This window comes from Brassica rapa, chromosome A08, assembly GCF_000309985.2.
Source record: "Brassica rapa cultivar Chiifu-401-42 chromosome A08, CAAS_Brap_v3.01, whole genome shotgun sequence".
In the NCBI taxonomy this organism is placed as follows: Eukaryota; Viridiplantae; Streptophyta; class Magnoliopsida; order Brassicales; family Brassicaceae; genus Brassica; species Brassica rapa.
In genome coordinates this window covers 11,711,323-11,724,463 of record NC_024802.2, presented here as the reverse complement: position 1 = coordinate 11,724,463, position 13,141 = coordinate 11,711,323, and the positions used below count along the sequence as shown (strand labels likewise).

Sequence of the window (13,141 nt, the reverse complement as noted above, 5' to 3'; positions counted from 1 at the left end):
ACCGGCCGATCTTCGCCGGAGGAAAAGGCAAGAACGTCGGAGACAGAGTCCGGTCGGATGAAACCGAAACCGGAACAAAAAAGTAGATCTCTCTCACTCTCAAACGATCTTTACCTCTTTGAAAGATAGAAATTTGATAAGAGAAGAAAAATTGTCGAGAGAAAACTCTCTCTCTAGGAGAGGAGAGAGAACCCACTTTTCGAAACTAGTTTAAATCTTGGAGATTTAACACCACATGTAAGAAGAAAAAAAAGGTTCGTATGATTATTGAACACCTTACACCTGTAATCACGAAAAGTGGGCCCCCAATGTTCTCTCCCTAAGTGGGACCTGCACGTTAAGGTCCATTCGGTGGTCGTCAAGAAAAGCCTAAACGCACGTTCCTCACCTCCAAAAGTAAAAAGCTATCTTCTTTTGTCGATGATTAATACACAAACTATACAGTATTAATTTCGTTATTGCATCCTAATAACTTTATTCATCCGTTTAATCGTGTCGACAAACGACAGCGATATCCATCTTCGCAATTATTCTCACTAGTTTATATACTTAAAAGAGACATTTTCCTATCCATACACAAGATATACCAAGAGTTTATTTAAGCTGTACTATGAACATATGCCCAAGCTGTGATACAATATAATGAAAGAATACACAAAATAAAACAATAAAGTAAAACATCTGCCCCATCTTTGATTAAGTTCTAATAAATCTTTCTAAAGACGAATACAATCACTATCCATTTTTCTTTATATTCTCATTGCCGTGTCCTAAGCAACCGGTTACCGATCGTTCTCATCTCGAAAGTTTTCACAGCGAGGCCAACATTGCGGATCGTAGTGTCCAACACATAAGGATTGTTCTCGAAAACAACTCGAGAGTCGTTGAAAAGGTGACGGCAAGGCTCACGGCGCTGAGAGATGGAGCCGTGGTAGTGGAAGTAACGGATCTTGCTCTCAGCCTTGTGGTATGTCTTCCCTTGCAAGTTCTGAGACATGTGGACACCCGTTGCAAATACATTACTCGGCTGGACCGCATATTTGCGGTCACGTCTTGGTACCTTCTTGACGTCTCTATACGCCATTTTCTCAAACCCCCAGTTCCTGGAACATAACATAAATTAGCATTTAGACATCAAATCATGTGATGCGAAACATAAGCAACCGACATGAGAGACTAATAGGGAATGCACAAAGACTTTTGCAGGCCAAGTGTTGACAGAATCAGATGCCTACTTGTTCTGTGATCTTATTATATTCAAAAAGGGCCAATCAAATACTTGTGCTTTTATTATTCTAACGTTACTCAACACATGGGTTTTGGTTAAAGTGTCAATCATTAAACCGACAACATCACGAGAAACAAAAAAAAACCAGAGTCATCTAACAGCTTGTTCTGTCTGAACAATCGAAATCTAGTTACTAGTAACTTTTTAATCTGAACTAACCTGTAAGTTCTCGCCGGACCATCGCCGGAGTAACAAATCTTACTACTCATCGGCATCTGCTCAATAGTAAACTGAGAATATTCCTCCAAAGATTCCATCACCGACGAGATCGTCTCCTTCTCCGGAACATATATAAACTCGTCAACATCAAAGAAGAACATCCACTTCGCCGCGAACCTATACCTATGCAAGCAATCATTCACAACCATGAACTGATTATGATAATACCCGTCGAACCGCTCTTGCTCCCTAATATCATGCACGGTCACGCTCCCTTTCTCAATCCACGGCTTTAGAACCTCGAACACTTCGTCGTGGATCCCTCCGGCGTCGTGGAGCACGAAGTGCGACCGTTCTCCGAAGAACCTCACGTGGTAAGTGATCCATTCTCTGACTCGCTGCGGGCTTAGGTTCCCGTAGAGAGACGAGCCGCAGTATAAGTAGTCGTACTTCTTCTTTGGGGAGGTGTAGAGGGTCAAGTCGACGGAGTTTGGTGGTTCCGTTAGGACGGGGATGGAGTCGGTGAGGTTTAGCGATGGATCTCCGGTGGTGGCGTGGAGGATGAGGTTTCCGCCGACGGCGGTGGTTGATGGGAACGTGCAGTTGACGACGACGGTTGTGTAGATCCGTCCGTATCCCCAGTCGGTTAATAATTTAAACCCGGGTGTTGAAACCGGGTCCTGAGTCGGGTCGAGAGGGACCCACTCGCAGCGGTAGGAAGGGTGGCCGTACACGTGGAGGGGTTTGGATGATAAGCCGATAACGGCGAAAGTGTTTACGCCGCCTCTGTAAGCGCTCATCGAGACGAAGTTGTAAGACGCGGAGCCGTAGCCGGTGAACGTCCGTTTGATAACGCCGTTATCTAAAACTCTTTCTAGCTCCGTCGCCGTCTTCTTCTCGGGTAAGACTTCCGTTGTGGTTGTGGTGTTAACGGGAACGGCGGAGGAGAAGCGTGAGATGCAGAAGCGGAAGTCGGAGGCGGAGAGTGAGAATGAAGAAGGTATGAAAGGCAAGAGAGTGGCTAGAGTGAATATAACGAGTAACGCCATGGAGATGAGCTTGAGCTCGGTGGAGAAGTTCCATATGAGGCTGACGAGGAGCTTCTTCTCCTTAATAGGGTGTTGTTCTTTGTCTTTGACCATGGTGAGTGATGTTCTATTCTTCAGTACTGGATCTGACTCGAGAGGCAGAGAAGATGATGAATAAAAAGGAATACGAAGAAGAAGAAGTGAATAGATTCGTTCTCTCAGTGTCTCTGTCTTCGCTCTCTTTCAACAAGTCGGCGAGTCGAGTCGCTTTCTATTCTACACCATGTCTTTGTGTACACCTGTTCTTCTTTGTCTTGTTACCAGCGGCTGCATTTGTTTATATGTGTATGTATTATATATACTTTTTAATGAATTTTGGAAAAATGCAATTTCTATGATATTTCCCGGATTTACTAGTATTTTTATTTTAATAAGGGATGTTTTCTTTACTTTTTTTTTCCAATCTTTGATCTTAGTAAAAACATATAGAAGGAGAGGATTGATGAAAACAACTTACAAAAGGTTACTAAAACTAGATAAAATAATGAATCCATCATTAGATAAAATTAGATAAGATTACGCAAACATTCATATGCAGGGACATTTTTAGCTAACAGTTTTTTTACTGTTCTTTTTAAAGTATGAGTGTTTAATTCATGAACTTCACTTTCTTTTACTTAAAAAATAAATGAAAATTAATCAGAATATGGTATATTTTTGGTGTGTGGTTTAGTGTAATTTAAAACACTTTGTTTTTTAATAACAAATTACAGTCTAGTTATCTATATATATAAAGAAATGTTCGCCTCTCTCCCGTGAAGCCACGTCATCAAATTGTGCGTTATGGGAGTGACACGTGTCCCGTTTTATATTTGAAGCCAAAATATAACAAAAAGTTGAATAAATGAATGCAATCAAGGGTAATTGAACCCAGCACCTCCATCACTGGTAATTTCTCTTAGAACCACTAGGCTAAAGTCACTTTTTATAAGTATGTGGCCGCGAAACCAATTATAGATACATATGTCCATGTTATATTTTAGATTAAATATTTTCTCTTTTAAAAATATAGAAAATAATTTTTTTAGTCTACAAGCAAATGTTGTAGAGCAAGTATGCATTATACAAAATAATATATATTTAAAATCCATACGCAAAAACATAAAAATTGTTATAGGCCTCTTTCTGACACATGCACACTCCACTATGAATAAGAATTAAAAAAAAAAACAGTATTGTCATCAAACTTTATCACAAATCCACATTTGTACATCTATAATTATGAGTTGGACAATTAGTTAATTTGATACAATACCAAAGCAAGAATAATCGAAAAACAACTATACCACCGCATACTAATAAGTAACACATAACAGAACCAAATTCTTAAATATTAAAACAAATTTCAACTCGAGCATTTAGTGAATATCAAATTAACTAATATACCGCCCGTAGGGCGGACCGACCCTAGTAGTTTATAAAAAAACACATAGCCATGTTTACACTTTTACTTTTGACATTATTTTTTAATTCAAAACTTAAATTAGATTTAGCTCGGTCAATATTCATATAAGATTTGATGACATTATTTATATTTCCCAAAAGTATATATTTATGGTTCTCTCTTTCCTAATGCCGTATTATTTTGACTTGCAGACGTCACAAAAGATTGAAGGAATATAGATGTGAATATGGGCTGCAGCGCGTGGTTTGGACCCAAGGTCATATTATTAACAATAAATATTTTCTGCTACTTATTATTAGTGTCGTTTCTAGTTAGGCCCTGTTCGTTTGCTCACCCAGGTGATCCATCTGAGTGAAGATGCAAATTGATGTTTGTTTAGTGCATTATAATGCTACATCCAGATGGATCATCCAGCTGAATTCATCTCAAATTCTCACCCAAATGAAGGTGAGTCTTGATGGTGCATCTGGATGCAGATGCATCTAGTTCAGTCCAAAATAATAAATGACAAAAATGATTTTTTAAAATCAAAATATTATTTTCAAACCGTAAATTCTATTTTTTTTTTTGCATTTACATTTTTTCGCTATAACCAAAAAATGTATTTTCTCGCAAAACGGAAAAATACACTTTCCCGCCAAAACTGCAAGATGCATTTTTCTGCAAAAAAAAAACATAAAACATATATTTTCATTAAAACTCATTTTTCGGCTAAACCAGTAAAACCACACTTTTCGACCAAAACCCAAAAAACGCATATTCCCGCCAAAACTTCAAAAGCATTTTCCGGCCAAAACCGCAAAAAGCATTTTCCCGCCAAAACCGGAAACAACGCATTTTCTCGCCAAAACAAAAAAAAACGCATTTTCTCGCCAAAACCGAAAAAATGCATTTCCCGCCAAAACCGGAAAACGCATTTTCCCGCCAAAACCGAAAAATATATTTTCCCGCCAAAACCGGAAAAATGTATTTTACCGCCAAAACCGGAAAATGAAATTTTACCGCTAAAACCGGAAAAACGCATTTCCCGCCAAAACCGGAAAAACGCATTTTCCCGCCAAAACCGGAAAAACGTATTTTCCCGCCAAAACCGGAAAATTGTATTTTTCCCGCCAAAACCGGAAAAACGCATTTTCCCACCAAAACCGGAAAAGCGCATTTTCCCACCAAAACCGGAAAAATGTATTTTCCCGCCAAAACCAGAAAAATGTATTTTTCCGCCAAAACCGGAAAAATGTATTTTCCCGCCAAAACTGGAAAAAATGTATTTTTCCCGCCAAAACTTCAAAACACACTTTTTCCGTCTAACCCGCAAAAAACGTATTTTTCCGCCAAAACCATAAAAATGCACTTTATCGCGAAAAACACATATTTCCTCAAAAACCGCAAAAATATTTTCGGCCAAAACCGTAAAAATGCTATTTTTTTCTGCCGAAACGTAAAAAGTTATATTTTAGTCATTTTATTAACAAGTCCATCTAGATGGAGATGAAAGTTAAAAAATGACAAGCAAACGAACATAGTTGCATTCAGATGATTCATTTGGATGCATGGACGAAATGAAGAAACGAACGACACCCAGATGGAGCATCTGGATAAGACATCTAGATGAACCATCTGGATGCATCTTCCAGATGTACAAACGAACAGGGCCTTACCATTACTTTTTTTAGTTTACCATCATTACTTGTCTAGTTTTAGTATTTTTTGGCTTAAACCGGGGAAGTTAATTTAGTTAGCCATTTTGCAGGCTGACGTTTCAACTGAATTAAGAATAAGAAATACAAAACTCTACAAAAAGAAGGCATTGCGACGGCTTTCTTTTTACCGTAGTTTTTTAAAATATATGTTCAGAGCTACACCGTTTCCTTTACAGGGTACAAGATCTGTCTGTGGGAGGTAGGCAAGGCGATGGTTCCAGTAACCACCTGTCCGTTACGCCAGCGTGACCATTTGCTTGGCTTCTCTCCAACGTTTCAGTCGCCAAACGAGAAAGCTTCTCTGACCACATAAGATTAGAAAAAATCTTTTGTGACGACGACACTTTGTTGGATTTTCGGTTCAAAATATTTATGCTTTTTATTAAAATTATTACTTAGGTTAGGTATTAAAACTATTTCACTTATAAAAATATTTTCTAAAATTTTTGGTGCAGTTTTCAAAAAAAAAAACACAGTAGAATGTATATATATACACATATTCTTTTAAGTTTCAGGCCCTTGGGCTTCAATCTTCACAGATGCAGATAAGGCCCATTTGAACACAAAAGTAGCCTTTATGAACACCAAGTCAGATAAACACATCACACACACACAAACCAAGTCAGATAAAAAAAAATCACAAATCAACAAATTTCAGAAGAAGAAGAAAGTATGCCTCTGAGTGCGACGATGGTGGGAGCTTTGCTGGGTCTGGGTACCCAGATGTACTCCAACGCTCTCCGCAAGCTCCCTTACATGCGCCGTAAGTCAACGATTCCAAATCCAAATTTCGATTCCGATTGGATTATGTTTTTATTGAAAATGGGATGTTTGAAATTTGATTAGATCCGTGGGAGCATGTGGTGGGTATGGGACTTGGTGCTGTGTTCGCGAACCAGCTCGTGAAATGGGATGTTAAGCTTAAGGAAGATCTCGATGTCATGCTCGATAAGGCCAGAGCTGCCAATGAGCGCCGTTACTTTGGTATGTCTCTCTGTCTTTGTGGGTTTTTACTTGTTTCGTCTATTGTGTTTGGCAATGGATCTATTAGTATAATCACAGGGTTGTAACTTGTAACCCAAAACACATGAACATTAGGCTGAATCATTTCTGCTTTATGGTTTGATTCTTCTTTGTTAAGCTCAAAGGTTTAAGCTTTTCAAAAGTTAAGTCACGTAGGCTAGCTCTGTTTTGTAAGTTAGATAATTTGAGTAATATAATGTTTTGTATGCCCAAGCTCTCTCAATAAGAGTGGAAAGATTGATACTTTGGTTCTAAGATGAGATCAGTCTGCATTAATTGTGAGGAGTTTATACGCTTTCACTAACTCATGTTCAAACAACTTTTGACATATGTTAAGTGAAAGGACTTTCTTGTTAAAATCTCTAATTATTATTGATTGTGAGGGTCTTGTGGGAATTTGAGTTTGTTATATTTCTTGCTTTGTTGGATTAGTTTGTTTGCATACTCAGATTTTTGATCTTTTAAATTTCATGACTTTGGATATTCAATCTTTTCTTTTGTTTTTTTTTGTTGTTGTAATGCAGATGAAGATCGAGATTAGTTTTTGAGTGATCTTTGAAGTCTCCAGAAAATAAGTATCTTCCGCTGGAGTCAGTCATCTCAAGTGCTTCTTTTTGTTTGATTTTCTCTGTAAAAGCTTTTCATTTCCTTTTTCTTAGAGCTGGTTCTCTTTTGCTTTGACAATCTGAATCACATGGTTCTGCTTGCACCTGGCTAATAATTTCGAATCATAAACCTTTCAATGATTTTACGTTTCAGGTTTATAACTTGGCTCAAGTTGCATAAGAAAGCAATATGAATTGCTAGGAGCAGATATATAAATATATGTAAATGTGCAGGCAAAAGAAGATGAAGTATTTGTGGAAGTGCCCATTCAATACAAATGCAGATAAATGCAAAATTTCAGAGAAAAAAAAACAAGTTTGCGGTTTATAGCTTCTTGTAATCGGCTGTTCTATTGTTGAAGACATGGAGACCAAAAAGCAAAAGGTTATGATTTATGATCGCAATTGAAACAATCTAACACATTTAAACTAACTGTTTCATACAGATGCATAAGCTTACAATGAACAAAAAACAGTTCCATGGTGCAGTTTCTAAGTAGCTCAAAATGGATTGAGGACCAAGTACGGATCTCAGAGCTAAATCCGAAAGAGAGAATCGTTTTCAGTTTCGGATCAAAACAGTAACCGTTCTTGATAGATGTCAAGTGCCTTGATGATCTTTCCAATGAACATCTTCCTGTGCATTCTATACTTAACAGCTGTTGCAAACGTCGTCCTTGCTTCCAACATTGAATCTGTTCACAAAACCAAGGCAGAACGAAAGCTAAAGCATTGATCTATACGCTGTAAAGCATAATCATGGTACACATGTATATATCTTTAAAATGGTCATATCATACCTAGCAGTTTCTGATCTTGCTCTGAGGTTGTGGGATATTCCGCAAGCATCTTCTTACATTCATCTTGCAACTCTTTAACCGCTTTTCTCTCAGCACTTGGAATTGGAGGAAGATCTATGTCTGACCAAGTGGGCAGTGTTCTTGCTGCAGCTATAACTGCTCCATCAACAAAAGAATCATCACCTGATAACTCACCTGCCACAGTGTCCAACACAATAAGTAACTAACATTGCTCCTCATTTCTCCAATAGAGTGGGAACAAAGAAAACGAACTTACTATCATGGTAATAATCTTCTGGAAGACCAAAAATGTTGAAGACCGATAAAAAGGAATTCAAATGGATTCGAGAATCTCCAGAAAACGGTAGAGCATCCCATGGATTCTGCAGCAGAGACATACAACATTGCATAAACAAGAAAACTTAAAAAATGAAAACAAATGCGTTAACAGTAAAAAAAGAAGCATTACCACAGGAGTTGAGAACCCGTATCTTTCCATAAGTACGTTGTTATTCTGACCAGGCATGTAGTTAATCGTCATCTGCGAAAAATCATTATATTTGAGATAAAGCATTGAAGTGAAGGCTGGCATGCTTATTGGAACTTACCTCTTCTCCTTTCTTAATTGCCTGACCAGCATTTGACATGACCTCAAGGATACGGTCTTTGGGACGCCAATGTAGGAAACAGTTCGGTTCAAAGGAATGGTTTAGCATATCTGCAGAGGAGATGATTAAACCCGCTTAGAACTGTAAGATTGTAACACAATAATAATAATAATAACACTTTACCAGCATAAGGAATCATCATGTTCAAGTCTTGAACCAACGCACCGACCCTAGTTTTCATACTAATGCATCTTGTCTGCGCGATACTAACCGCCCATATAAACCTTTCTGCATCTTCAGCAAGCCTTTTGATCTTGAGAGGAACATCTGAATGCTGTTTTTTGAAATACAATTTTTGTCAATGAACAAAACATAAAACAGACAAACACAAATGATTTACCCAATTCTTTTCCCAAAATTCTAGGACTCGTTTATGTTGTTGTCTAATAGTTGAAACAAGATCAGGATTTTGTAGCTCCGCAAGGTCTTCCTATAGCAAACAAAAAAAAAACACAGAAGTAAGATATCACCAATGCATACAAACAATGATTAGACTCAATCAAACCTCAGTAGCTAGAAGCAAGTTGCTACACTCATCAGCAGCAGGCAGAAAATCTCCATAGAGTCTCCAGAAATGATCTTCTCGATCAAAAGAGAATAGCAGAAGACACGCTAACCTGAGATCCCAATCTTTCTGTAACCAAAACATTATGCAACATTGTTAACAAGGAGAAGACTTTGAGAACAAAGATGACAACTTTTAGACTAGTTATTATTACCTCAGGATCAGTTGAGTTGATGATATCGAAAATGGGATGACCAATAGGAACAATGTCAGGGAAAAACATCCAAGGGTGCTTCTGTCGGATTGTTATCATCAATTCATGAGGAATCTCCATTATCACCTGCCACAAGAACAAACATTTAAAAAAATGCAAGAACTTATAAAGTTGTGAACTTTAAAGGATACTAAGAAGACAGACTCTAGCACGACGGCGAGGTTCAATGTCTTTAGAAGCGTAGACACCAAAACCATCAGGGCCTTCCTTAAACTCAACTCCATAAGCTCTCACTCTTCTAACATATCCAATTTTGTAGAAATCCGGATCCGCTGGCTCCAGCTAAGTCAAGAACCAAAAGAGAAACTGTAAAGTCACAAACTTTTCGAACTCATATTAAGATAGTGTTTCATCCTTTACCTCGGACAAGGAGGATTCTTCAGAAGCAGGGGACTGAAACAGAGGGAAAGGTTGTGTCTCGAGAGAAGCAACTTTGATGGGTTTTACTATACTGGTTTGTCTCTCTCTTACGAAACTGCTTCTGGGTCTTGGTGCTGACACAGTTCCGCTGCAGAAACCCTTTGTCCGGACGGAAAATTATGAGGTACTTAGACAATTATTGAATAAAGACACGAGCAGAGTACATAGAGAGAGAGAGAATAAAGAACCTGAGGTTTGGAGATGAAGGTGTTGATCAGGTAGTGAAGAGAGACGGGAGAAGCCATTGTTCCTTCAACTGAAATGGGTTTACGAGAGTGAGGGGGGAGACAAAGATCGTTCGTTATCCTTTTGTTTTCAAGTGTTGATTCTGTGTAGATATGTTAAAGTCGGTTAATTTTATGAGTAAACAAAAGCTTTCATAGCTCAGTTGGTTAGAGCACCCGTTTAGTAAGCGGGAGGTCTTGAGTTCAACTCTCAATGAAAGCAAATTCCTTTTTCTTTTCTCTTTTCAGTTGCTTTGCATGTATCGACTTATAGTGGCTGAGACAGGCTATTATTCAGATTTGTGAAGCGATTATTAATCATACGCCAAATAACTAGTAGTAAAGGTTTGCAAGTAACTAGTAAATGGCTTACAATATTTTGGGTATGTAAAGATTTACCAAAGAAATTTAGCTGCAGAGATTCTTTTCTTAGGATCCTTACTGTGCATTTTTCATAACAAGGTCTTTAGCATTCTCAGATATAGAGGGCCATGGTTGGCAGGTCCAAGCTATATCCCAGTAAGCTTCACATGAACACACACTTATCAACTAACTAAACTGGCATAATTGGGAATCTGTTCTTTTTTCAGTGGAGCAGGATATGTTGCTCTTGTTGAGTATGCTTATTTAACTGGAAGACCTTTCAGGGTTTTCAGTTTGGACATAGGGAGATTGAATCCTGAAACATACAGACTCTTTGGAGAAACACTATGGTACTCAGATTGAGTACATGTTTCCTGGTGAATGTTGAGGTTCAAGCTTTGGTTAGTAACGTAACGGCTAGTGTCAATGGAACATCCATGGTGGGATATCTTCAAAAGTGAGAATGTTCTGAGCTTGGGCAGGCAAGGGGTTGGATCATTGTGCTTTATTCAGTTGGGGAGAGATGGCTGTGAAGGTTGCAAAATTTAGAGCTGATGGTGAACAAAAGGAGTTTTGCTAAAAGGGAGTTGCATCTTGGGAGTTTCCCTACAATACTTGTTTTCCCAAATAAGTATCCATCAGAGAAGAGATTCGTTGATTCTCTGACATCATTATTGAATCTTGTTCGGTAAAACCACACTAACTTACCGAGGGGAAAGAGGCAGTAAAAAGAAAAAGATTCAGTCTCGTTCCAGAATGCTAGAACAGATGAAGATCATGATATTCTCTTCTGAAGCTTTTTTAGCTTTTGTATAGTTGTGGTTAAAAGAGTTAACTATTTTCTTTTAATTTCTACAGAACTTTTCGTTTTGTAAATTTTTTTGCTTATGTGATGATCTTATGAACAATATAATTTAGAAGAGTGTACTCATAAAAGGCAAAGATTCTAAACATCAAAGCAGAGTTAAAAAGCAAGAGACAAGAAGTAAGGAATGTACATCTTATCCTCTTCCCTCTTCGTTTATGCCTTTTCGTTATAGAAACAGATATAAGTCATTGAAAGAACCAAAAATGTTCTCGATCTCCGCAGTACGTCATGTAGAGTAGCCCATCTTTCATCTTTGTGTTTTTCATAGATTGCAGACATCAATGCAGCTGTTAATAAAGCAAAAAGAGACCAGTGAGACCAAGTTTGGTGAAAATGAATCTTATATTATATGGTGTTGAGAGTTTAAGGCCCTTACCAGTTGGAGGCATTGATGTATTATTGACAAAGACTGCTATCTCAGCTCCAAGCTTGATTCTTTTGCGGACAACGTATTTAAACTGGCCAACGGTTAGGTCTGAAGGGACAAGATACCTAAAAGAAAAGTGATAGAAAAAATCTGTGTTAGATTAAGTACAATTTTCATGATAATTATATTACAGAGATTAAAGAGCTCAGTTTATTTAGTTACTAGTGGTTGGCCCGCCCTACGGACGGGGTAGTTTACGTTAAAACTATTGTATATGAAAATATATATTAATTTTATAAAAATTTCAAAATTTACTTTAAAATAAAATAATAAATATAATATTTTAAAAAATCAAATTGTGTTTATTAATATTTTTTTGTTTGAGTTGAAAAGACCTCTGCCATTTTTTGGTTATAGATTACAAAATTATGAAATTAAAAAATTAATAAAATGTAATGATTTATATTTCTATTTCACTTTGATATAGTTGAAGAAAATCTAAAGTAAGAATAACATTTTTTAAAAAAAATTCTAAGAGTATAAATATAATACTATTACAATTAATTATCGTCTCCCGATTATAAATTAATCCACTTCCAAGCTAAATCAATTGAAAATATAATGTAATGTAATAAAATTATAAAATGTTATATTTTAATGTAATATATAAATAGTTTCATTAATTTCACAAATAACAATTAATCTATATTATTTAACAACAAAATAATGTTTTAAAACAAACCAAACCAGAACCAAAGTGGACCCAATATTTATTAGTCAGTTTCTACTATTGTTGTCCAACCGGAACAAAAACATTAACAGACAAACTGAAATTCATAAATAGTCAGTTTCATTGTTCATTGTCTAAACACAACATGAAACACTTTGGTTGCCTCTATACCATTTGGTTTTCGGTTCAATTATGGTTTTTGTTGGTTTTCCGGTTCTAAAGATATAGGTTACCGTTCAGTTATTTATGAATTTCACTTTCACTATTTTGGTTTTTGTTCCAGTTTGGGATAACAATAGTAGAAACTGAATAATAGATTTTGGGTCCACTTTGATTCTGGTTTGTTTGTTTTTTCGGATAATTCTAGATAAATCGGGAAATTGGAGATCTTTGTATTTTTTAGATAAAATATCAGATAATTAAAAAAGATTCTACATTCTTTTGGGTTATTCAGATATTTTAGTTACTTTGGATAAAAAATATTTGATTTTTTCGAGTAGTTCGATTTATATGTAATATTTTTAGAATATTTGGTAATTTATAAACTAAATGTAATTAATATTTTTAGCATATGAAATGAAATTTAAATTTTCTGATTTGATTTTTTGATTCAATTCCGGTTTGGTTTTCGATTCTCGTTTATATACCTAGACC

The 13,141-nt window shown here is 36.7% G+C and overlaps 3 protein-coding genes and 1 non-coding gene across 4 annotated transcripts; 2 read left to right on the top strand and 2 right to left on the bottom strand.

The window, feature by feature from the left end:
* Positions 1-573: 573 nt before the first annotated feature.
* Positions 574-2,907, bottom strand: LOC103834153 (galactan beta-1,4-galactosyltransferase GALS3). The gene is made up of 2 exons (XM_009110214.3): positions 1,448-2,907; positions 574-1,103 (listed from the first exon to the last, which is right to left on the bottom strand). Exons 1-2 carry the CDS (start codon positions 2,587-2,589, stop codon positions 758-760), a joined length of 1,488 nt encoding a protein of 495 aa, XP_009108462.2. The 5' UTR covers positions 2,590-2,907; the 3' UTR covers positions 574-757.
* A 3,245-nt stretch (positions 2,908-6,152) lies between these two features.
* On the top strand, positions 6,153-7,409 carry LOC103834152. The gene is made up of 3 exons (XM_009110213.3): positions 6,153-6,403; positions 6,487-6,624; positions 7,188-7,409. Exons 1-3 carry the CDS (start codon positions 6,313-6,315, stop codon positions 7,202-7,204), a joined length of 246 nt encoding a protein of 81 aa, XP_009108461.1. The 5' UTR covers positions 6,153-6,312; the 3' UTR covers positions 7,205-7,409.
* A 228-nt stretch (positions 7,410-7,637) lies between these two features.
* LOC103834151 (protein PLASTID TRANSCRIPTIONALLY ACTIVE 14) lies at positions 7,638-10,290 on the bottom strand. Its single transcript, XM_009110212.3, has 12 exons — positions 10,124-10,290; positions 9,876-10,034; positions 9,660-9,797; positions 9,456-9,581; positions 9,242-9,370; positions 9,077-9,166; positions 8,860-9,010; positions 8,677-8,786; positions 8,538-8,609; positions 8,346-8,451; positions 8,069-8,263; positions 7,638-7,963 (listed from the first exon to the last, which is right to left on the bottom strand). Exons 1-12 carry the CDS (start codon positions 10,178-10,180, stop codon positions 7,842-7,844), a joined length of 1,455 nt encoding a protein of 484 aa, XP_009108460.2. The 5' UTR covers positions 10,181-10,290; the 3' UTR covers positions 7,638-7,841.
* Positions 10,291-10,308: 18 nt separating this feature from the next.
* TRNAT-AGU lies at positions 10,309-10,382 on the top strand. Its single transcript has one exon. It is a non-coding gene; the product is annotated as a tRNA-Thr (tRNA).
* The last annotated feature ends 2,759 nt before the right edge of the window (positions 10,383-13,141 follow it).